The following is a 25,647-nucleotide window of genomic DNA, read 5'->3' as shown; positions in this document are numbered from 1 at the left end:
TTTGCGGCGCTTTCGAAGTGCTGCCCATTCATTTCAATGGGCAGGGGCGTTTTTGGACAGCTTTTTACAGCGCTCCAAACCCACCCCAAAGATGCTGCTTGCAGAACTTTTTCTACTGCCCCGCAAGCGCACCGCCCCAGTGTGAAAGAACCCATTCAAATGAATGGGAGGCAGTTTTCGGGCGGTTTTCTGGCGCTAAAATACCTGAAAACTGCCTCAGTGTGAAAGGGGTCTAACACATGAGCAACATAGCACTTTGTTTCCTTGCGCCGTTTCTCACCCTCCCAGTCTGAGCTCTGGTATACAGGCACAGCAAGATTCTGATGCCAGGCCGAATTCAGGTACTTATACTGCTTGCATAAAAAAATATATATATATATATATATATCATTAAATGATTTTTTTTTAAATTTTTTTCTATGCAAGCAGTATAAGTACCATATATATATATATATATATATATATATATATATATATATATATATATATATATATATATATATATATATATGGTACTTATACTGCTTGCATAGAAAAAATTAAACAAAAAATCATTTAATGATGTATTACTAGATAGAGAGTTTGCATTAATTTGTCTCATTTTTCTTTTTTTGAGTTCAGTGTTAAACTTTCAGATTATCGCAGAAAACTCAATTTTGTCGGCTTTGCATCGTTTGCTGCCAAAGTCCGTAAATGTTAAATGTCACAACGTGCTAATTGTTCACAGCATGTAGCCGTAAGGAAAAAAAAAAAAAAATGAAATCCCTTTGACATAAAATTGCGTTTCTGACAGCTAAAATGAGAGCAGGCGCGAGCTTGGCAGTTCCTTGTCACGCTTTCCCACCAAGCCAAACAATGCTGTCGGACCTGGGAATTGAGTCTAATAACGATTTCCGCCGTCCTGTAATTAAATTGTAATGAAACGAATGAACGTACGAGAATTTAATTACTCTGCAAATCTTTGTTCCAGGTCAGCCAGAACAGCTCTCTCAGCGCCCCGCCGGCCGCGTACGCCCCTGCCGTCTCCAGCTCACAGAATTACACAAGCGCCAAGAGATCCTCGGCACCGTCCTCTCAGAGGAACTCCGGTAACATTCTCCTGTCTGTGTGGCAGCCAGCAAGTTGAGACGGTTTAGAAATTGTGTCTTTTTATAGTGCAGGCTAGTGCCATTTACTGCATAACATTGGGTTTTGCGTTGTCTTAGTAGCATGGTTTGATGCAAATATAGGTGGTTAGAAGAAAACAAGGGCCCCGTAAGTTGCAGCATGCTAAGTAATGCGTTAGTGTAACACTTCTAGGCTGGGCAGGAGGGGCAGCTGCCCCCGGGTGCAGTGAAACAAGGGGGCTAAGAATGGATGCAGGTTGCTACACCCATTCTACGGCAAGTATGAACAGTGGGGGAGGAGGGTGCAGTTCTGGATCTTTGCCCTGGGCCCCGTAAGTTGCAGCATGCTAAATAATGCGTTAATGTAACACTTCCAGGCTGGGCAGGAGGGGCAGCTGCCCCCCTGGTGCAGTGAAGCAAGGGGGCTAAGAATGGGCGCAGGTGCTACACCCATTCTACGGCATGTATGAACAGTGGGGGAGGAGGGCACAGTTCTGGATCTTTGCCCTGGGAGCTGGACTACCCCGTCCCGGTTCTGCTTCCAGGTACTTATTACCTCTCACAGAAATCACAGTACTCCCCCTGACAATGCCTTCATCTGCTGTTTTATTTAGGCACCATCCAGGCCTATGTCCTGTACTGAGATGCTCAGTTAGGGATACGTCTCTTCAGTAGATCATGTGACATGTAGTAGCAACAAGCAAGTTATTAGTAATGGGGGTTTTCCTATGCTTCCTTTGCTTTTACTAAATGCCAAAACTCAACAAATGAACTGGCCAAAATTATTGGCGCCTGCTCCTCAAAATTGTAAGAAAAAATTGCAGTCCAAGTTTGTGATGCTTCGGTAATTTTGTGCTGAGGTGCTGACAATATAGAAATCACACCGGCAACCAGTAAAATGGTGAAACATTTACTCAACCTCTCTGTTGTGTCTCTGTGAAAATAAAGAACAGCAAAGAATTTTCTGAGGATTTGAGAAGAAAAATTGTGGAAAAGCATGGACAATCTTAAGGTTACAAGTCCATCACCAGAGATCCTAAAGTTCCTGTGTCCACTGTGCCCAACATTGTCAAGAAGTTTACAGCCCATGGCACTGTAGCTAATCTTCCTGGACATGGACGAAAGAGATAAATTGATCAAAGCGTTTGCCAAAACTTACCTGAGGAAGACAAAATCCTTTTGGAAGAATGTGCTGTAGACGGACGAAACATAATTACAGCTTTTTGGTAAAGCCCACCATTCTAATGTTTTCCGAAAAAGAAATTAGGCCTTTTAAAGAAAAGAATACAGTCCCTACAGTCACACATGGTGGAGGTTCACTCATGTTTTTGGGGTTGCTTTGCTGCTTCAGGCACTGGATGTCTTGACCGTGTGCATGACATTATGAAATCTAAAGACTACCAAAGAATTCTGGGGTGCAATGTAGGGCCCAGTGTCTGAAAGTTGGGTCTCCGTCAGAGGTCATAGGTCTTACAGCAGAACAATGACCCAAAGCACACGTCACAAAGTACCCAGAAATGCTTTAAGACAAAGCGCTGGAGAGTACTGAACTGGCCAGCAATGAGTCCAGATCTAAATCCCATAGAGCACCTGTGGAGAGATCTTAAAACAGCAGGTGGGAAAAGGAACCCTTCCAATCTGAGAGACCTGGAGACGTTGGCGAAAGAAGAGCGGTCCAAAATTCCAGTGGAGAGGTGTAAAAAAATGTAACCATCCATCCTCTCTGTTGTGTTTCTGTGTGCCACACAGAGGATGGAAAAAAGAAAGAGCAGTGAAGAGTGGTCCAAAATTCCAGTAGAGATTTGTAAAATGGTAAAAAATGTACTCATCCTCTGTTGTGTTTCTGTGTGCCACACAGAGGATGGAGAAAAGAAAGAGCAGCAAAGAATTTTCTGAGGATTTGAGAATAAAAATTGTGGAAAAGCATGGACAATCTCAAGGTTACAAGTCCATCTCCAGAGATCCTAAAGTTCTTGTGTCCACTGTGCCCAACATTGTCAAGAAGTTTACAGCCCATGGCACTGTAGCTAATCTCCCTGGACATGAACGAAAGAGATAAATTGATCAAAGAGTTTGCCAAAACTTACCTGAGGAAGCCAAAATCCTTTTGGAAGAATGAGCTGTAGACGGACGAAACAAAATTACAGCTTTTTGGTAAAGCCCACCATTCTAATGTTTTCCGAAAAAGAAATGAGGCCTTTAAAGAAAAGAATACAGTCCCTACAGTCACACATGGTGGAGGTTCACTCATGTTTTTGGGGTTGCTTTGCTGCTTCAGGCACTGGATGTCTTGACTGTGTGCTTGGCATTATGAAATCTAAAGACTACCAAAGAATTCTGGGGTGCAATGTAGGGCCCAGTGTCAGAAAGTTGGGTCTCCGTCAAAGGTCATAGGTCTTACAGCAGGACAATGACCCAAAGCACACGTCAAAAAGTACCCAGAAATGGATTAAGACAAAGCGCTGGAGAGTAATTAACTGGCCACCAATGTGTCCAGATCTAAATCCCATACAGCACCTGTGGAGAGATCTCAAAACGGCAGTTGGGAAAAGGAACCCTTCCAATCTGAGAGACCTGAAAACATTGGCGAAAGAAGAGCGGTCCAAAATTCCAGTAGAGAGGCGTAAAAAACTGATGGTTACAGGAGGCGATTGATTTCAGTTCCTTTTTCCAAGGGGTGTGCTACCAAGTATTAAGTTGAGGGTGCCAATAACTTTGTCCAGTCCATTTGTGGAGATTTGTGTGGAATGTGTCCGATTTGGCTTTTTGTTTTTCACTTTTTTTGTCAATACCAATACAAACAAAAGAAACAAACACGAGAATGTCTAAACGTTTGTAATTGCAACTATTTTCTGGGCAAAGTGGTGCATTATCTGACCGAAATGTAGGGGTGCCAGTATTTTTGGCCATGACTGTGTATAATATTTTTAGGAGTTTGTTTTAGTGGTTGTCCACAGTTTGTGATTCATACAAGTCTCTCTAGCTGTCTTTAGTACTGTACAGATTGTATGAACAGACAGGTCCTCTTCTGAAGTCTCCCATCTCTCTGTAGGTATGGAAATGGAGCCACGGATTGTGGAAATTAACAGAGTGAGTAGAAACAAACATACATATTCTCTGCTGCCTTCTTGGTGCACCAGATGTAAACCTTTCCCATCTTGTGTCTCCATCCTCAGGGGCCCAGTGATGCTCTGGGGATCAGCATAGCAGGTGGAAAGGGAAGCCCACTGGGAGACATTCCTGTGTTCATCGCCATGATACAAGCCAGCGGCGTTGCAGCGCGCACACACAAACTGAAAGTAAGTGTTGAATTGCTGCTATGGTAAGAAGTGTTTTTTAAAACACGATGGGCATTAATAAAGAAACCAAAGTGAAAGGGGGAAAAAAATAAGTAATATGAAAATTAAAAAGTAAAGTGCTTCTATTGTATGAACTCTTCTGCTTATACTGCCGCCATCATACCCTATGCATGGCTCTCCTCATAATTCTAGTTCTCTTACCCTCCGCACTTCTCTCCTGCACATACTGCCCACTGTCCTACCCTTCACACTTCTCTCCTTCATACACTGCCTACCATCATTCCCCCCACACTCATCTCCTGCACATACTACCCCCCCCCCCCCAATCATACCCTCCGCACTCCACTCCTGTATATACTACCTGCTGTTCTCCTCCACACTCTCACCAGCACATACTGCCTTCAATCATATATGTTCCACACTCTTCTCCCGATACCCCCATTATACCTTCTACATTCCTCTCCTGCACCTACTGCCCACTCTCCACAAACTGCCCCATGGTATACCCTCAGTACTCCTCTTCTGCTTTTATTGCCTATCAATATACCATCCACAACCTTCTACACATACTGCCTACCATTGTACCCTCCCCTGTACACTCCCCTGTACGTACTGCCCCCTGTCATATCCTTTACTCCTCCTCTCCTGCACATATATCCTTCTGCCAGACCCTTTACACTCTTCTCCTGCACATACACCCTCCTGTCATACCCTTTACACTCCTCTCCTGCACATATATCCTTCTGCCAGACCTTTTACACTCCTCTCCTGCACACATTTCCTTCTGCGTAACCTTTCACACTCCTCTCCTGCACATACACCCTCCTGTCATACCCTTTACACTCCTCTCCTGCACATAGATCCTCCTGTCAGACCCTTTACACTCCTCTCCTGCACATAGATCCTCCTGTCAGACCCTTTACACTCCTCTCCTGCACATAGATCCTCCTGTCAGACCCTTTACACTCCTCTCCTGCACAAACATTCCCCTGTCATACAGTTTGCACTCCTCTCCTGCACACACATCCCCCTGCCATACAGTTTGCACTCCTCTCCTGCACATATATCCTTCTGCCAGACCTTTTACACTCCTCTCCTGCACATATATCCTCCTATCAGACCCTTTACACTCCTCTCCTGCACAAACATTCCCCTGTCATACAGTTTGCACTCCTTGCCTGCACATACATCACCCTGCCATACTCTTTACACTCCTCTCCTGCACATATATCCCCCTGTCAGACAGTTTTTACTCCTCTCCTGTACATACTGCACACTATCCTACCCCCCACACTTCTCCTCTTTCCTTTTTCCAACCATCTGTACCTTCCGCACTCCTCTCCTGCACTCCTCTCCTACACAATCAGGGAAAAAAAGTATTTGATCTCCTGCTGATTTTGTACGTTTGCCCACTGACAAGGAAATGATCAGTCTATAATTTTAATGGTCGGTTTATTTTAACAGTGAGAGACAAAATAACAAAAATATTCAGAAAAACGCATTTCAAAAAAGTTATAAATTGATTTGCATTTTAATGAGTGAAATAAGTATTTGATCCCCTATCAATCAGCAAGATTTCTGGCTCCCAGGTGTCTTCTGTACAGCGAACGAGCTGAGATTAGGAGCACTATCTTAAAGGGAGTGCTCCTAATCTCCGCTTGTTACTTGTATAAAAGACACCTGTCCATGGAAGCAATTTAGATTCCAATCTCTCCACCACGGCCAAGACCAAAGAGCTGTCCAAGGATATCAGGGACAAGATTGTAGACCTACACAAGGCTGGAATGGGCTACAAGACCATCGCCAAGCAGCTTGGTGAGACTGTGAGAACAGTTGGTGTGATTATTCACAAATGGAAGAAACACAAAATAACTGTCAGTCTCCCTCGGTCTGGGGCTCCATGCAAGATCTCACCTCGTGGAGTTTCAATAATCATGAGTATGGTGAAGGAATCGGCCCAAAACTACACGGGGGAATCTTGTCAATGATCTCAAGGCAGCTGGGACCATAGTCACCAAGAAAACAATTGGTAACACACTACGCCTTGAAGGACTGAAATCCTGCAGCGCCCGCAAGGTCCCCCTGTTCAATGTGCACATGTACAGGCCCGTCTGAAGTTAGCTAATGAACATCTGAATGATTCAGAGGAGAACTGGGTGAAAGCCTAGGTTCACACTGACAGCGGGAATGAAATCGTGCGAGTTTAGCTGAGCTCGCACGATTCCATTCCCGCATACCAGTCCCGACTTCGGGGATGAATTCAAAGACATCTGTGCGGGTTTCTGCACAGATGACTATTGAAATCGCACCCCGAAGTTGCCAAAAGTAGTACAGAAACTATTCGGACGCTGCCATTGCCGGCAATAGCTGCTGATTTGGCATGCGATTTGACGTCAAATCGCATACCAAATCGCTGCAATGTGAACCAGGGCAAAGTGTTGTGGTCAGACCAAAAATCTAGCTCTTTGGCATCAACATCAACTCAGCATTCCTCCTCCTCCTCCACCTCCTCTGTGTTTGGAGGAGGAATGCTGCCTATGACCCCAAGAACACCATCCCCACTGTCAAACATGGAGGTGGAAACATTTATGCTTTGGGGGTGTTTTTCTGCTAAGGGGACAGGACAACTTCACCACATCAAAGTGACGAGGGACGGGGCCATGTACTGTCCAATCTTGGGTGAGAACTTCCTTCCCTCAGCCAGGGCATTGAAGATGGGTTGTGGATGGGTATTCCAGAATGACAATCACCCAAAACACAAGGCCAAGGCAACAAAGGAGTGGCAAAGAAGCACATTCAGCTCCTGGAGTGGCCTAGCCAGTCTCCAAACCTTAAAGCGGAGTTTCGCTAAAAAAAAATGTTTAGATGTCAGCAGCTGCAAATACTGCAGCTGCTGACTTTTAAAATAAGGACACTCACCTGTCCCGGGGTCCAGCGATGTCGGCACCCGAGACCGAACCGTCCCTCGATCCTCGGGTGCTGTCGCCGCCATTCTCACTGAGGGATTCGGGAAGTGAAGCGTTGCGGCTTCACTGCCCGGTTCCCTACTGCGCATGTATTTCCCACAACCCAACGGGGGTGGGCGGGGAGTCTGCGGCTAGCTATACCCGGAAGTGGGTGCAAATACCTGTATTATACAGGTATCTGCACCTCCCTCCCCCCTGAAAGGTGCCAATTGTGACACCGGAGGGGGGGAGGAATCCGATGAGCGGAAGTTCCACTTTAGGGTGGAACTCCGCTTTAATCCTATAGAAAATATGTGGAGGGAGCTGAAGGTTCGAAAAAGTCACCAAAAGTCAGCCTCGAACCCTTGATGACCCTTGATGACTTGAAGAGAATCTGCAAAGAGAAGTGGGACAAAATCCCTCCTGAGATGTGTGCAAACCTGGTGGCCAACTACAAGAAACGTCTCACCTCTGTGATTGCCAACAAGGGTTTTGCCACCAAGTACTAAGTCATGTTTTGCGAAGCGGACAAATATTTATTTAACTAATTAAAATGCAAATCAATTTATAACTTTTGTGAAATACGTTTTTTTGGATATTTTTGTTATTTTTCTGTCTCTCGCTGTTAAAATAAACCTACCATTAAAATTATAGACCAGTGGCAGCTGGTGGTTTTTTCTTTTGGGCCTGGCGGCGGCGGCGGGGGTGGCAACCTCCCCCCAGCGGGAAGGACAGTAAGGACATCTAAGCCGCGCACTTAAGCCATCTAGGAAGCGGTCGGTCAGCGTGTCCAGCGGCTTTCTTCCTCCTCCTATGGTGTGGATCACAGCTCCTTCCACTGTGCATCCCCCTCCTCCTCCTCCTAGGTGTCCAATAGGATTGCCTGACCTTTCAGCCAATCGGGAAACGGGTATCAGACCCGCGCTTCCTGATTGACAGAGGGGCGATTCAGTGTTAGAAAAGCGAATGTTCATTTGCTTTTCTAACACACCTGGGTGGCGCAATGCTCTGTGCCACGAGTCCACTCTATTTTGAAGCCCATTAGAGCCTATGGCTCTAATAAGGTGCTTAAAAAACACCCCTGCCACTGTAATTCACGTGCCCGGTATCCTGAAAGGGTCAGGAGGCATGAATAGGGGGTGGCCGTGGATAGATTCATGCTATGCATGAATCTATCCATTAACCATATGGGGGGTTGGCGTGGATAGAGGGGGTGGTGCCCGTGTGCCCTTAATGGACGGGCCGCTCCTGTTATAAACTGATCATTTCTTTGTCAGTGGGGCAAACGTACGAAATCAGCAGGGGGTCAAATACTTTTTTCCCTCACTGTACTGCCCGCTGTCATACCCTTCCTCAGATCAACAATATTCCAGCCTGTGGATTCTCTCCTCTTTCCGCTGAAACATCAGTCAAAAGCAATACTAAAAAAAAAAAAAATGGGTATTATTAAATGATCAGGCTGAAATGTGTGCGCTGACTTAAATCCAGTTCTCCACTCACTGCAAATCTCGCCGTTTCCTGCAATTTCTGAAAAATAAAGTTCAGTTTTGGATGGTGTTCTCCTGTAATGCGTCTTCCATAACATACGTTTATGCCCAGGTTGGAGATCGGATCGTCAGTATTAACAAGCAGCCCATGGACGGCCTCACTCATGCCGAAGTGGTTAACATCCTGAAGAACGCATTCGGAGCCATTACCTTGGAGGTAGGTTGAGCAGAGTGACGCACACCTGTGAACGATCGATAATAACCAAAAAAAAAGGTGCGGCGCCCCTGACCATGGGCCCACGCCGTCCTATTGTGTGCTTAATTCCTGACATCTCAGCGTGCTTAACCAGCGGCACAAAGTCTCTGTGTAGCCGCTGATAAGTAAAACCTGCCGCTTCCAGCTCTCATCCGAAAATTGCAGCACGCCACCTACGTGATTGGCATTCGGTTTATTAGCCGCACTGCACGAAGGAGCTTCGAGTTCACTGAGCCGTGATGGATTACTCCAGATTCCATCTGAGGCAATATTTAAACTGCTGCTTTATATATTTGTTTGTTGATAGAAAGCCATGATTTCCTGACATCTGTGTGCAGAGATTGTACACTCCACGGGCACAAGTGATCTTTATCCTGCAAATGTTCTTCCAGTCCCCAGTGTTCAGCCTGTCAGTACACTAGGATATTACCGAGGCACAGAGCTATACACACCTCTGCTGTTCTTCACCCCATTAAAGTAGATTGTAAGGTAATCACTAAAAACTATTGTTATAAGCGAGTTCAACTGTATTAGTCAACACCACATCCCCATAATAACTTCGAAAACCATGATTGAGCGAAGCTTGGGATTTTAAAGGTGACTCCTTCAACCATAATGATTACACTAACATGAGTTCATTCAATTAAAAGACATACATTTATTGCAAAGTTCATTAAAAAAAAAATGGGCTATCCCCTTAAAAACATTAGTTCAGCATACCACATTTGTTAATGCAAACCCCCAAAAATTGACACCCCCTTCAAAAACAGAGGTCACACTATGCATTCAGTCTAGATGTGTAACATCAGAATATACATAGTACATGGTGTCCCTCATAGGGAAGAAGGCTATAGTGGGGTGCCTTGTCCCAACGTGTTTCGCGCTCTAGGTGTCCTCAGGGATTCACGGGGCGCAATAAGCGTGATTGATTTGCTCAACACCAAACAATATCCATTCAAGAGAAAGATGGATGAAGCAGTAATAATATCTCTAGATCAACCTTTTTCAACCCTTGAAATAGTTCTCCAGTCTCGGGAACCCCTGCTAAAAATTAGAAACCTACAACTCATAATACAGTAGTGTGATGGTCAGTGGGAAGAATGCTCCTTACACTTGTGGTCATTGGGAAGAATTTATCTCCTTACAGATAGCTAAAAAGATCAATGGTGTAGGTGGGAACTTATCTGAGAGGCAGAAATGGCTCAATGCTGAAGGAACCCCTAACAACCTCTGGAGGAACCCTGGTTGAGAATCGCTGCTCTAGATCAGGGGTCTCCAAACTACGGCCCTCCAGTTGTTCAGGAACTACAATTCCCATCATGCCTAGTCATGTCTGTGAATGTCAGATTTTTACAATGCCTCATGGGACATGTAGTTCCGCAACAGCTGGAGGGCCATAGTTTGGAGATCCCTACTCTAGATCATTCCTGCCTGATTAGGGTGCCATTTGGGACCATATCCGGATGCTCTTTGCCTGGACTGTTGTGACCTATCCTGTGCCCTGAACTGCATCTAGAACAGCTCTTTTCAACCAGGGTGCCTTGAGGTTTCTTCAGGGGTGCCTTGGCAAAATGCCTAAAAACTTATGAAAATGTGTATACAAGCCAGCAGGTGGATGAAACCTGCCTTTTAGTTACACAAAGCCACGGGTTTTCATTATGACTTTCTAGATACTGGCATCCTAACAACCAATGATGATATCAGTTGATGAGAAGGATGTCTGCCGGCTCCACAGCATCCTTGTTTGACCCTCCTCTGCCCCTCTCCCTCAGCACTGGGGTCACATTAGCTGACTGATGAAGAGAAATTGAGGGAGAAGAGAAACATTGGAATACTAGTCAGTACCAGTGTGCAAAAGTGTATTTGCTCTGGAAGAAAAAAATTACCTCTAACGTTGAATGTCCTACGTGTGGATGTTGCTGCATTATGTAAAACTATTAAGCCAGTTTTTTACATTTTAGAACGGGGTATTTCGAGACTCTCCATAATTTTTAAGGGTGCCTTACTGAAAAAAAGGTTGAGAAACACTGATCTAGAGAGATTATTATTGCTTCATCCATCTTTCTCTTGATTGGATATCGCTTGTTATTGAGTAAATCAACCACGCTTATTGCACCCCTTGAAGCCCTGAGGAAGCCTACGGTGCGAAACATGTTGAGACAAGACATTTTACTATACCCTTCTTCCCTATGGAGGACACCATGTACAAGTTTATTCTGATGTTACACGTCTAGACTGAATGCATAGTGTGACCTCTGTTTTTTGAAGGGGTGGTGTCATAATTTCTTAGGGTTTACATTAACAAATTTTGTATGCTGAACTAATTCTTTTAAGGGGTTTCATAGCCCAAATTTAATAATGAACTTTGCAATAACTGTATGTCTCTTTAATGAAATTAACTCATGTTGGTGCAATTGTTCTGGTTGAAGGAGTCAACACCTTTAAAACCCCATGCTTCTTCTCTCAATAATGGCTTTATAATCACTAAGATCTCATATAAGAGTCAGCATGTCAATGCCATTTCAATAGTCATTTTCAGGTTTTTTTTTTTTTTTTTTGTTTTTTAAATCTACAGCTTTCATTGAAATAATCCCCACTGATCCTACCATAAAGGTGCTTGTTCAGGAATTTCCTGTTATTGGCTGACAATGCTCTGTTCCTACCTCCTAAATTGTGCATCTGCATTGTCACCTTGACACATGAATACCTGATGGAGACTACAAGTGGCTTCCTCAGTACACATTATACATGCTGTTATCATTAGAAAGCCCACCCTAAGAAATGCCATGCAGCCATCATTGGAGTGCTTGTAGACAGGAAGTGATTGCAAAAAGGTTGCAGATCAGCAGCACTGAGATGCAATAAAAGATGATAGAAAGTGGTTACTGTTTACATCTACTTTAGAAACTTGTGGGCTTGATAGATCTACTAATACAGACGGTACTTTCAGGTGTCTAGACACATGTTCAGTCAATTTTCTAGAGTGCCCTGGTTCCTCCTGAAAAGCCAGGTGGTCACACTGTACCCAGCATCTCGCTTCCCTTACTTATCAGGTGTTCTCAAAGAGTGATGGGTAACCCAAAGACCAGTAGGACAATGAGGGAAGTGTGCCATGCCAGGTTGTGGTCAGCTTTTCTCATAATAGGTCGGGGTCTTCAAACTTTCTTAACAAAGGGCCAGTTTACTGTCCTTCAGATTTCAGGGGGTCGAATTCTGGCCAACGGGGGTACTAAATGTCCCAGCATCAGTAGACGTAAACAATGTCTCTGGCTTCGTGGTCAGTAGGGGTACATAAATTACTGATCTGTGGTCAGTAGGAAGAGGAATAGTTGCCCCATCACATTGGTGTCAGTGGAAGGAATAAAGCCTCATCACTCATGTCAGTGGAAGGAATAGTGTACCATCATTGGTGTCGGTGGAAGGAATTGTGCACCATCATTGGTGTCAGTGGAAGGAATAGTGTACCATCATTGGTGTTAGTGGAAGGAATAGTGTACCATCATTAGTGTCAGTGGAAGGAATACTGCCCCATCCATTAGTGTCAGTGGAAGGAATACTGCCCCATCCATTGGTGTCAGTGGAAGGAATAGTGTACCATCATTGGTGTCAGTGGAAGGAATGGTGTACCATCATTGGTGTCAGTGGAAGGAATAGTGTACCATCATTGGTGTCGGTGGAAGGAATTGTGCACCATCATTGGTGTTGGTTGAAGGAATTGTGCACCATCATTGGTGTCAGTGGAAGGAATTGTGCACCATCATTGGTGTCAGTGGAAGTTATAGGAGAATGGTAAGTATGAGTGCTTCTGCTAGAAGGGTCCTCCAGATTCTATTTACATTCAGGATCATCCAGGATAGCAGAATAACAAGCTGGCAGGCACTCAAACAGCATTTGGAGGCAAGAAGCAGGCTCTGGATAGACAAAGATATGCAGAGAAAGGCGCTTCTAAGTGCAGTATGTCAGCAATTTTATTAAAAGGCAACAGTTAAAAACACCTATCAATAGTAATTTAAAAATGGCTGCGCTGTCCCAAATATTCTGTGATATCAATTGTGATTTGTAATAAATTAAAATAAGTATAGAAAGAAACCAGCGACTTCCTACAAGGTACACACATCAATCAATCATTTCCAATGTCAAGTCGCGCTATATTTCCATAAAGTGAATCCGTGCTGTGAATTAAATTACTTCAACCTTTCTAAAGTGAATATTATCAATGAAATTGATATCGAATTGATAAAATTGGCAAAACATACCTGTAAGGGCCTCCTGTGAAGACACTGGGATCTTGGCTGTGTGTACACGAAAAGGCCTGGGCTGGGTAACAAGCCAGAAGCGCTTGCGATTGCCTATAATAAGAGATCAACAGGAGTCGGTAAGCAGCAGTGTGTGTGGAAGGCAGATCTTTTCTCTCATCACCATTCCCGGGTGCCTTGTGTGTTGCCTCACAGTGGAGATCTACTAGCAATAAGAGTGGACTGTTTTACAATGTGCAATTAGATCAATTTTTATTCTTTTTATAAAGGTTGAAATTTTTGAATTCACAGCACGGATTCACTTAATGGAGATATAGCAGATCTTTTCTCTCATCACCATTCCCGGGTCCATTGTGTGTTGCCTCACAGTGGAGATCTACTAGAAATAAGAATAGACTGTTTGCAATGTGCAATTTGATCAATTTCATTTATAGTAATCACTTTAGAAAGGTTGAAGTATTTTAAATTAACAGCACGGATTCACTTTATAGTTAAAAACACCTACATGATTACAGAGTAAACGGGCTCATCAATGTATGAAGATAGTCTTCCCTGTCACTGTGCCAACCAGCAGCTACAGGAATCGAGGGTCTGGAGGGGCAAGATGGCCACCGAACTTACTACAACACAGGGTGTGCAAGGGGGCGATGACTAGTTTTGAAGCATGCTCAGAGGCTCCTTCTTCAAAACCTAAGAGTTTACTCTGTAATCCTGTAAGTGTTTTTAACTGTTGCCTTTTAATACAATTGTTGACATACTGCACTTCTCTGCATATCAGTGGAAGGAATAGTCTCTCATCATTGGTATCAGTGGGAGGAATAGTGCCCCATCATTGGTATCAGTGGGAGGAATAGTGCCCCATCATTGGTATCAGTGGGAGGAATAGTGTCCCATCATTGGTATCAGTGGGAGGAATAGTGTCCCATCATTGGTATCAGTGGGAGGAATAGTGTCCCATCATTGGTATCAGTGGGAGGAATAGTGTCCCATCATTGGTATCAGTGGGAGGAATAGTGTCCCATCATTGGTATAAGTGGGAGGAATAGTGTCCCATCATTGGTATCAGTGGGAGGAATAGTGTCCCATCATTGGTATCAGTGGGAGGAATAGTGCCCCATCATTGGTATCAGTGGGAGGAATAGTGCCCCATCATTGGTATCAGTGGGAGGAATAGTGCCACATCATTGGTATCAGTGGGAGGAATAGTGTCCCACCATTGGTATCAGTGGAAGGAATAGTGTCCCATCATTGGTATCATTCGAAGGAATAGTGTCCCATCATTGGTATCAGTGGGAGGAATAGTGCCCCATCATTGGTATCAGTGGGAGGAATAGTGCCCCATCATTGGTATCAGTGGGAGGAATAGTGTCCCACCATTGGTATCAGTGGAAGGAATAGTGTCCCATCATTGGTATCATTCGAAGGAATAGTGTCCCATCATTGGTATCAGTGGGAGGAATAGTGCCCCATCATTGGTATCAGTGGGAGGAATAGTGCCCCATCATTGGTATCAGTGGGAGGAATAGTGCCCCATCATTGGTATCAGTGGGAGGAATAGTGTCCCATCATTGTTCTCAGTGGGAGGAATAGTGCCCCATCATTGGTATTAGTGGGAGGAATAGTGTGTGGAAGTAAAGTCAGCAAGGGGGCAATGACTAGTTTCGAAGCATGCTCAGAGGCTCCTTCTTCAAAACCTAAGAGTTATTCTGTAATCCTGTAAGTGTTTTTAACTGTTGCCTTTTAATAAAATTGCTGACATACTGCACTTCTCTGCATATCAGTGGAAGGAATAGTGTACCATCATTGGTATCAGTGGAAGGAATAGTGTCCCATCATTGGTATCAGTGGGAGGAATACTGCCCCATCATTGGTATCAGTGGGAGGAATAGTTCCACCTTCATTGGTATCAGTGGGAGGAATAGTGTCCCACCATTGGTATCAGTGGGAGGAATAGTGCCCCATCATTGGTATCAGTGGGAGGAATAGTTCCACCTTCATTGGTATCAGTGGGAGGAATAGTGTCCCACCATTGGTATCAGTGGGAGGAATAGTGTCCCACCATTGGTATCAGTGGGAGGAATAGTGCCCCATCATTGGTTTCAGTGGGAGGAATAGTTTCCCCTTCATTGGTATCGGGGGAAGGAGTAGTGCCTCATCATTGGTATCAGTGGGAGGAATAGTGCCCCATTATTGGTATTGGTGGAAGGAATAGTGCCCCATCATTGGTGTCAGTGGGAGGAATAGTGGCCCAGCATTGGTATGGGTGGGAGAAATTGTGCCCCATTTTTGGTGTCAGTGGGAGGAATAGTGCCCCATCGTTTGTGTCACTGACAGGAATTATGCCCCACTAATGGTATCAATGGAAGAAATACTGCCTAGTATCAGTGGGAAGAATGGTGCTCCAGGGGGCAAATAAATGCTAGCATTGCAAATAAACACAGGTTTGCGTTAAAGAGGAAGTAAACTCCCCTGGTTTGTTTGTATAATAAGGCTTACCTATAGGTACTGTAAATAATATCTCCTATACTTGCACCGTTTAGGAGATATTTACTGTATATGCCGCCAATGACGTAATCGCGCATGCGCTCTGAAGGAACGGCCATGCTGTCTACTGTTCCGGGCCTCTGTGTGCTTCCCGTCACCCCTTGCCCCCCCCCCCCCCCCTGCAGCTCTGCCGGATTTCCCCCTCCCCCTAGCTGCTGCAGGGGGAGGGGGGGTCTGTCAGAATGGAGAGCAGGGAAGGAGTCAGTAAATGTGTCATTCACCGGCCCCTTCCTTGTTTGAATGAAAAGAGTCAGCGATCGATACCAATCACTGACTTTTTTTATTTTAGGATTCATTTATATCTGAGGCATAGTAAACTGTGTTAATTATGCCTGAGTTTATGAATGAACGGGAAGCTCTGTACAGATATTCATGTCCAATCGTTCTGTGCAGCTGAGGCTTCAGAGAAAGGGACTGATGATGAATCTGTCCTCAATTCCTTTTTCTGTCTCAAAAGTAAGACATCAGGAGTCCGTTTAGACCCCTGATATTTCACCAAAGCCCCAAACAATATGTAAAGATAATAAAAAGTAAAATCAAAAAATATAAAGAAAGGCTTAAAAAAAAAAAAACCAACAAAAATAAGACTACTTACACCAGTGGCGGAACTACCAGGGTTGCAAAGTCGTACTTGCAACTGGGCTTTGGCGTTCCGCCACCATGGGGGGGGGGGGTCCCAAGACAAACAGGAAGGTGGTCCGCTGTGACACCGTAATAAAGGGTCCCACAATGGCAGTAAAGGGCCCCGGGATCAGTGGGAAGTGCCCCAGTCGGGGGGGGCAGGGGCACTTCATGGTTTCTTGCACCAGGGCCCTGAAGGTTATAGCTATGTCTCTGAGGGGAGCAATACATTTGCTAAAATCCTTGCTGTGTATATTGCAGGCAAAAAAGGGATATTTCTTTTTCTTCCAATAAAACAGAAGTTTCACTTTTTTTAGGTAGTTTTAAGGTATTCGGGGAAATCTCCTAATCTTTATAGCTGCAAATAGTCTGTGTTATCATCCTATAATCATGACAGGTGCAGAGTAGAGTAATTTTGTACCTTATCGGAGTGGAGCGGTGCAGTACAGTTTAGTGAAAGGTCAGGTAATTGTGTTCAGTAGGGTAGAAAGTCTTATTATCTCCACATCCAGCTCACGCTTCTCTTACTAGACACATGCTGTGTGAACATTGAAGATTAGCTTCTCCTGGGAGCTCCGTGTTCTGCTCCTGCGTCTCCCCCACCACTGCTTAATCCGTCAGTCACAGATGTTCTGGGCAGATAATGGTGGATGCTGAGCTTCAGGTGTCACAAATGTCTGAAAAGGGGACATATGTTACCTACAGAAACCTGCCAAAGCTGCCATGGGCCTGGGACAAGTTACTACAGTGATGGGATGCTATGGACAATACACTCTAATATTGGGGCTTTACTACTCACTCAGTTTAGGAATTACTATTCCCAGAACAACTTGTCTGACAACATACAGTATATGGGCAAAGGTTTGTGGATGCCTACTCTGATCGGGACATCTAATGTAAAGGAGGACTCTGATGGGGACATCGAATGTAAAGGAGGACTCTGATGGGGACATCGAATGTAAAGGAGGACTCTGATGGGGACATCGAATGTAAAGGAGGACTCTGATGGGGACATTGAATGTAAAGGAGGACTCTGATGGGGACATTGAATGTAAAGGAGGACTCTGATGGGGACATTGAATGTAAAGGAGGACTCTGATGGGGACATTGAATGTAAAGGAGGACTCTGATGGGGACATTGAATGTAAAGGAGGACTCTGATGGGGACATTGAATGTAAAGGAGGACTCTGATGGGGACATTGAATGTAAAGGAGGACTCTGATGGGGACATTGAATGTAAAGGAGGACTCTGATGGGGACATCGAATGTAAAGGAGGACTCTGATGGGGACATCGAATGTAAAGACGGACTCTGAGGGTGACATCTTATGTGAAGGGAGGACTCTGATGGGGACATCTGATGTGAAGGGAGGACTCTGATGGGGACATCTGATGTGAAGGGAGGACTCTGATGGGGACATCAAATGTAAAGGAGGACTCTGATGGGGACATCTAATGTTAAGGAGGACTCTGATGGGGACATCAGATGTAAAGGAGGACTCTGATGGGGACATCAAATGTAAAGGGGGACTCTGATGGGGACATCAAATGTAAAGGGGGACTCTGATGGGGACATCAAATGTAAAGGGGGACTCTGATGGGAACATCAAATGTAAAGGGGGACTCTGATGGGGACATCAAATGTAAAGGAGGACTCTGATGGGGACTTCTAATGCAGGGGTCTTCAAACTATGGCCCTCCAGTTGTTCAGGAACTTCAGTTCCCATCATGCCTAGTCATGTCTGTGAATGTCAGAGTTTTACAATGCCTTATGGGATGTGTAGTTCCGCAACAGCTGGAGGGCCGTAGTTTGAAGATCCCTGATCTAATGTAAAGGAGGACTCTGATGGGGACATCTGATGTAAAGGAGGACGCTGATGGGGACATCAAATATAAAGGAGGACTCTGATGGGGACATTGAATGGAATGGAGGACTCTGATGGGGACATTGAATGGAAAGGAGGACTCTGATAGGGACATCTGATGTAAAGAAGGGCTCTGATGGGGACATCTGATGTAAAGGAGGACTCTGATGGGGACATCTGATGTAAAGGGGGACTCTGATGGGGACACCTTATGTTAAGTGGTTTTATTTTCTTTTACTTGGAATGTGGCTGTGATTGGTCTACTGTGTTGGGCACAGTGTTATCTAGCAGTATAATCACCTGATAAATGGCTATTTACAGTCCTGAATTACTAACAGTTTAATTTTTCAGTTTGTTTGCACCCCCCCCCAAACATTTTTGAGCACCAGCCGCCCCTGATCTGTTCCCTTACTGATTGTGAAGCATTTACACCACAATGAACATTCTACTATGCTCACAACATTGTTGCCACTTGTGTGTGTGCAAGACAGCAGTGCCAGGACAACGCCACTTAGAGCCCAGTGCAAACATGCCAACCTGTGCCCCCCCCCCAAGATGAGCATTATATGTCAGAAAAAGTCCCCTCCCCTCCAAAAAATTGTGCACAAATCTGCACGCTTACCCCCTAACTGTACATCCCCCCCTTCTTCCAGTACTAATTCACACCCCTGCTGAAATCCCCCCTCCCAACGTAAATCTTCACTCCCTTTGTCCCCCAAATCCCCCCCCCAGCACAAATGTCCCCCCTCCCGCCCCCCCCAAAAAAATTCACCCTCCTAGCACAAATCCTCCTCAAATTTCCCCTCTAAGTACCTCTGCCCCCCCCCCCCCCCCTACACACACACACACACACACATCAAATCCCCCTTCTAGCACAAATCCCCCCCCCCAATAAAAGAAAACATTTTCCTAGCACAAATTCCCTTCTTCCTTCTATTATATCACCTACTTCTGCCACAAACCCCCAAATCCCCCCACCTAGCTTCCAACACAAATCCCCCCCGAATAATTACTCCGAGCACCACCTCCCCCTCTAGTTTCCCCTCCTAGAAAAATTCTTACCCCCTGCCACCCCCCTCAAATTCCCTCACCCAACACAAATACCCACCCCACTTAATTTCCTTGCGGTGCCCCCCCCCCCAAATCACATGATACCATAGTGCCCAGGGCAGCCTCCTGCCCACCCCTTGTCCCAGCCCTGCATAGACGGGTCCATTTTTATTTTTATTTTTTTGTCCCACAGTCCCCATTACTTGGGTGTTGCAGAAGAATAAAGCTTCTCTCCACTATACTTCACAAGTTCTCTCCACTATACTTCACAAGTTCTCTCCACTATACTTCACAAGTTCTCTCCACTCTACTTCACAAGTTCTCTCCACTATACTTCACAAGTTCTCTCCACTCTACTTCACAAGTTCTCTCCACTCTACTTCACAAGTTCTCTCCACTATACTTCACAAGTTCTCTCCACTATACTTCACAAGTTCTCTCCACTCTACTTCACACGTTCCCTCCACTATACTTCACAAGTTCTCTCCACTATACTTCACACGTTCTGTCCACTATACTTCACACGTTCCCTCCACTATACTTCACAAGTTCCCTCCACTATACTTCACAAGTTCTCTCCACTATACTTAACAAGTTCTCTCCACTATACTTCACAAGTTCCCTCCACTATATTTCACAAGTTCTCTCCACTATACTTCACAAGTTCTCTCCACTATACTTCACACGTTCCCTCCACTATACTTCACAAGTTCCCTCCACTATACTTCACAAGTTCTCTCCACTATACTTCACAAGTTCCCTCCACTATACTTCACAAGTTCTCTCCACTATACTTCACAAGTTCCCTCCACTATACTTCACAAGTTCTCTCCACTATACTTCACAAGTTCCCTCCACTATACTTCACAAGTTCTCTCCACTATACTTCACAAGTTCTCTCCACTATACTTCACACGTTCTGTCCACTATACTTCACACGTTCTCTCCACTATACTTCACAAGTTCCCTCCACTATACTTCACAAGTTCTCTCCACTATACTTCACATGTTCCCTCCACTATACTTCACACGTTCCCTCCACTATACTTCACAAGTTCTCTCCACTATACTTCACAAGTTCCCTCCACTATACTTCACAAGTTCTCTCCACTATACTTCACAAGTTCCCTCCACTATACTTCATAAGTTCCCTCCACTATACTTCACAAGTTCTCTCCACTATACTTCACAAGTTCTCTCCACTATACTTCACAAGTTCTCTCCACTATACTTCACAAGTTCCCTCCACTATACTTCACAAGTTCCCTCCACTATACTTCACAAGTTCTCTCCACTATACTTCACAAGTTCCCTCCACTATACTTCACAAGTTCTCTCCACTATACTTCACAAGTTCTCTCCACTATACTTCACAAGTTCTCTCCACTATACTTCACAAGTTCCCTCCACTATACTTCACAAGTTCCCTCCACTATACTTCACAAGTTCCCTCCACTATACTTCACAAGTTCCCTCCACTATACTTCACAAGTTCTCTCCACTATACTTCACACGTTCCCTCCACTATACTTCACAAGTTCTCTCCACTATACTTCACACGTTCTCTCCACTATACTTCACACGTTCCCTCCACTATACTTCACACGTTCTCTCCACTATACTTCACAAGTTCCCTCCACTATACTTCACACGTTCCCTCCACTATACTTCACACGTTCTCTGACTCTCCACTATACTTCACAAGTTCCCTCCACTATACTTCACAAGTTCCCTCCACTCTACTTCACAAGTTCCCTCCACTATACTTCACACGTTCTGTCCACTATACTTCACACGTTCTCTCCACTATACTTCACAAGTTCTCTCCACTATACTTCACACGTTCTCTCCACTATACTTCACACGTTCTCTCCACTATACTTCACAAGTTCTCTCCACTATACTTCACAAGTTCTCTCCACTATACTTCACACGTTCCCTCCACTATACTTCACAAGTTCCCTCCACTATACTTCACAAGTTCTCTCCACTATACTTCACAAGTTCCCTCCACTATACTTCACAAGTTCTCTCCACTATACTTCACAAGTTCTCTCCACTATACTTCACAAGTTCTCTCCACTATACTTCACACGTTCTCTCCACTATACTTCACACGTTCTCTCCACTATACTTCACAAGTTCCCTCCACTATACTTCACAAGTTCTCTCCACTATACTTCACACGTTCTCTCCACTATACTTCACACGTTCTCTCCACTATACTTCACAAGTTCTCTCCACTATACTTCACACGTTCTCTCCACTATACTTCACACGTTCTCTCCACTATACTTCACAAGTTCTCTCCACTATACTTCACAAGTTCTCTCCACTATACTTCACACGTTCCCTCCACTATACTTCACACGTTCCCTCCACTATACTTCACAAGTTCTCTCCACTATACTTCACAAGTTCTCTCCACTATACTTCACAAGTTCCCTCCACTATACTTCACAAGTTCTCTCCACTATACTTCACAAGTTCTCTCCACTATACTTCACAAGTTCCCTCCACTATACTTCACAAGTTCCCTCCACTATACTTCACAAGTTCTCTCCACTATACTTCACAAGTTCTCTCCACTATACTTCACAAGTTCTCTCCACTATACTTCACAAGTTCTCTCCACTATACTTCACAAGTTCCCTCCACTATACTTCACAAGTTCTCTCCACTATACTTCACAAGTTCCCTCCACTCTACTTCACAAGTTCTCTCCACTCTACTTCACAAGTTCTCTCCACTCTACTTCACAAGTTCTCCCCACTCTACTTCACAAGTTCTCCCCACTCTACTTCACAAGTTCTCTCCACTCTACTTCACAAGTTCCCTCCACTATACTTCACACGTTCTCTCCACTATACTTCACAAGTTCCCTCCACTATACTTCACAAGTTCCCTCCACTATACTTCACAAGTTCCCTCCACTATACTTCACAAGTTCCCTCCACTATACTTCACAAGTTCCCTCCACTATACTTCACACGTTCCCTCCACTATACTTCACACGTTCTCTCCACTATACTTCACACGTTCTCTCCACTATACTTCACACGTTCTCTCCACTATACTTCACACGTTCTCTCCACTATACTTCACACGTTCTCTCCACTCTACTTCACACGTTCTCTCCACTCTACTTCACAAGTTCTCTCCACTCTACTTCACAAGTTCTCTCCACTCTACTTCACAAGTTCTCTCCACTCTACTTCACAAGTTCTCTCCACTATACTTCACACGTTCCCTCCACTATACTTCACACGTTCCCTCCACTCTACTTCACAAGTTCTCTCCACTCTACTTCACAAGTTCTCTCCACTCTACTTCACAAGTTCTCTCCACTCTACTTCACAAGTTCTCTCCACTATACTTCACACGTTCCCTCCACTATACTTCACACGTTCCCTCCACTATACTTCACAAGTTCCCTCCACTATACTTCACACGTTCCCTCCACTATACTTCACACGTTCTCTCCACTATACTTCACAAGTTCTCTCCACTATACTTCACAAGTTCCCTCCACTATACTTCACAAGTTCCCTCCACTATACTTCACACGTTCCCTCCACTATACTTCACACGTTCTCTCCACTATACTTTACAAGTTCTCTCCACTATACTTCACACGTTCCCTCCACTATACTTCACACGTTCCCTCCACTATACTTCACACGTTCTCTCCACTATACTTCACACGTTCTCTCCACTATACTTCACACGTTCTCTCCACTATACTTCACACGTTCTCTCCACTATACTTCACAAGTTCTCTCCACTATACTTCACAAGTTCTCTCCACTATACTTCACACGTTCTCTCCACTATACTTCACAAGTTCTCTCCACTATACTTCACACGTTCCCTCCACTATACTTCACAAGTTCTCTCCACTATACTTCACACGTTCTCTCCACTATACTTCACAAGTTCCCTCCACTATACTTCACAAGTTCTCTCCACTATACTTCACACGTTCTCTCCACTCCACTTCACACGTTCTCTCCACTATACTTCACAAGTTCCCTCCACTATACTTCACAAGTTCTCTCCACTATACTTCACAAGTTCTCTCCACTATACTTCACAAGTTTGAAATACAGAATTGAGTGGGTTCTCCCCTTTCCATCTTGTTCTTGGGCAATAAATGTTTTATTACTGTTCTCTTTAAAAATTCCACTTTATCTTTAATGATATGCGGCTCAATATTACCGACCACACGGTACGGCACGGCGAGGGATACGGAAATGAAAAATGTCTGAGATCCATCAGCTGGAGTGCGATATTTTATCCACTGCTGTTTTGTACAGAGGTACAGTCCTCTACAGCGGCCTTTTCAACCAGGGCGCCCGGGGGTGCCTCGAGGCATCTTCAGGTGTGCCTTGGCAAAATGCCCAAAAATTGTATACAAGCCTGCCTATTATAAGCCACAGATTTTTATTGTGCACCATTACGATCTTCTATTCTATTGTAAGAATAAATCACCTTTAACATTGGGTGTCCTTATGTGTGTGGATGTTGCTGCATTATGTAAAACCATTAGAATCGTTTTTACATTTTAGAATGGGGTGCCTCAAGACTGTCTATAATTTTAAAGGGTGCCTGGACTAAAAAAAAAAAAAAAAAGGTTGAGAAACGCTGCTCATACACTGCTGACATAAGAGTGGAGCTGATGACCCTAAGCAACCAATCAACCTTCAGGCTGGGTTCACACTTATGCAATGCCAGGCATCGCATGTGATTCGCACTGCATTGCTGTGCCCATCACATGCGATGTCTGTGCGATGCGAATTCAGCCATACAGTTTGTATAGCTAAAAAAGCATTACAGTCCCACCAAAATGGTGCAGGACCCTTTTTTTTTTGGTCCGCAGATCGCATTGATGTTCAGACCCAGTGCAATCCGATTCCACAGTTTGCACTGCGTTCTGTGAACTGATTTTTTTTTTTTTTTTGGGGGGTGGGGGGGGGTGTTATTAACTTTACATTGACACCCGCAGCGGTTTGCAGATGTCAGGGTGAACTGCCTGCGAGGTCAGGAATTGTAATGTAATGTGGCAACCTGGAGATGTTCTGTGCACAGAACGCCCCCCAGAAACATAATTTACTGCTTGTGTGATTGGCTCACTGATTTTCCCAAAAGTCTCCACTAAGATGCAAGTCAGATTTTGGGCATCCCCTGCAACACAAATGTAATTTTTATTTTTTTTTCTGTAATAAACACACAGACAACATAACGTACATCAGCAGAGCCAATGCCTGGCTCCAGCACCAAAGAAAGGTCCCACGCAGGGGTCACAGGGAGGGTAATGTGTTACAAAGGGATGTCAGACATTCTACAGATACCATAGGCGACCATCATCAATTAGCTGGCATGGTTCATGCTCCAAGGCTAAACCGGTATTGAAACAACCCACATGAATCATTATGCTGTAAAAGGCTGACCACTTGGATCCTCAAGGGAGGCCGTCAAGCAATAGGGGAGTATCCTAATTGGCTGCATGTTTTTTTGGACATCCTCTATGTGTATAGGTGTCTTTGTATAAGGGTACCACATTATTTACAAGTGTTTTCCATAGAAAAATAGAAGGTGGCGCCCGTCGCTTCCAGCATAGAATGATGGATTTCCTGGCATAGAACAGTAAGAGACCCAACAAGGTCCTCTCAGCCACCCTGGGTACCAGTTCCTCCACCAACCCAAGCAGGCATATTTTTGGGGACAGAGCTATGGAGATATTAAGTCCCGTATTTATCGGCGTATAACACGCACATTAATTTTAAGAGGGAAGTTTCAGGAAAAAAAACTTAAATTTTAAATAAGGAACTTTGAAGCAAAATAAGGGTTAGTGCCCATCTGCAGCCTCACCATTGCCATCAGTGCAGCAGCCTCACCATTGCCATCAGTGCAGCAGCCTCACCATTGCCATCAGTGCAGCAGCCTCACCATTGCCATCAGTGCAGCAGCCTCACCATTGCCATCAGTGCAGCAGCCTCACCATTGCCATCAGTGCAGCAGCCTCACCATTGCCATCAGTGCAGCAGCCTCACCATTGCCATCAGTGCAGCAGCCTCACCAATGGCATCAATGCAGCAGCCTCACCATTGCCATCAGTGCAGCCTGATCGATGTCAATCTGCAGCCTAGAGGGGACAGGGAGGGGGCCGGGACGAGCGCCATCAGATTACATACAGTGAGAATCTCCTATGATAGACA

At 44.7% G+C, this 25,647-nt stretch overlaps 1 protein-coding gene across 4 annotated transcripts in view; it reads left to right on the top strand.

Annotated features, from left to right (window-relative positions):
* The window catches only part of PATJ (PATJ crumbs cell polarity complex component), a 407,721-nt gene that overhangs the window by 369,294 nt on the left and 12,780 nt on the right, over positions 1-25,647 (top strand). For all 4 annotated transcript variants that reach the window (XM_073593830.1, XM_073593831.1, XM_073593832.1 and 1 more), the window contains 4 exons: positions 971-1,088; positions 4,159-4,196; positions 4,283-4,405; positions 8,950-9,054. In XM_073593830.1, coding sequence (XP_073449931.1) covers positions 971-1,088; positions 4,159-4,196; positions 4,283-4,405; positions 8,950-9,054 — 384 coding nt within the window. The remainder of the gene's footprint in view (positions 1-970; positions 1,089-4,158; positions 4,197-4,282; positions 4,406-8,949; positions 9,055-25,647) is intronic.

The sequence above is a fragment of the Aquarana catesbeiana genome, linkage group LG07 (genome assembly GCF_042186555.1).
Source record: "Aquarana catesbeiana isolate 2022-GZ linkage group LG07, ASM4218655v1, whole genome shotgun sequence".
Classification (NCBI taxonomy): Eukaryota; Metazoa; Chordata; class Amphibia; order Anura; family Ranidae; genus Aquarana; species Aquarana catesbeiana.
The sequence above is the reverse complement of the archived record's forward strand: the minus strand, read 5'-3'. Positions and strand labels throughout refer to the sequence as shown.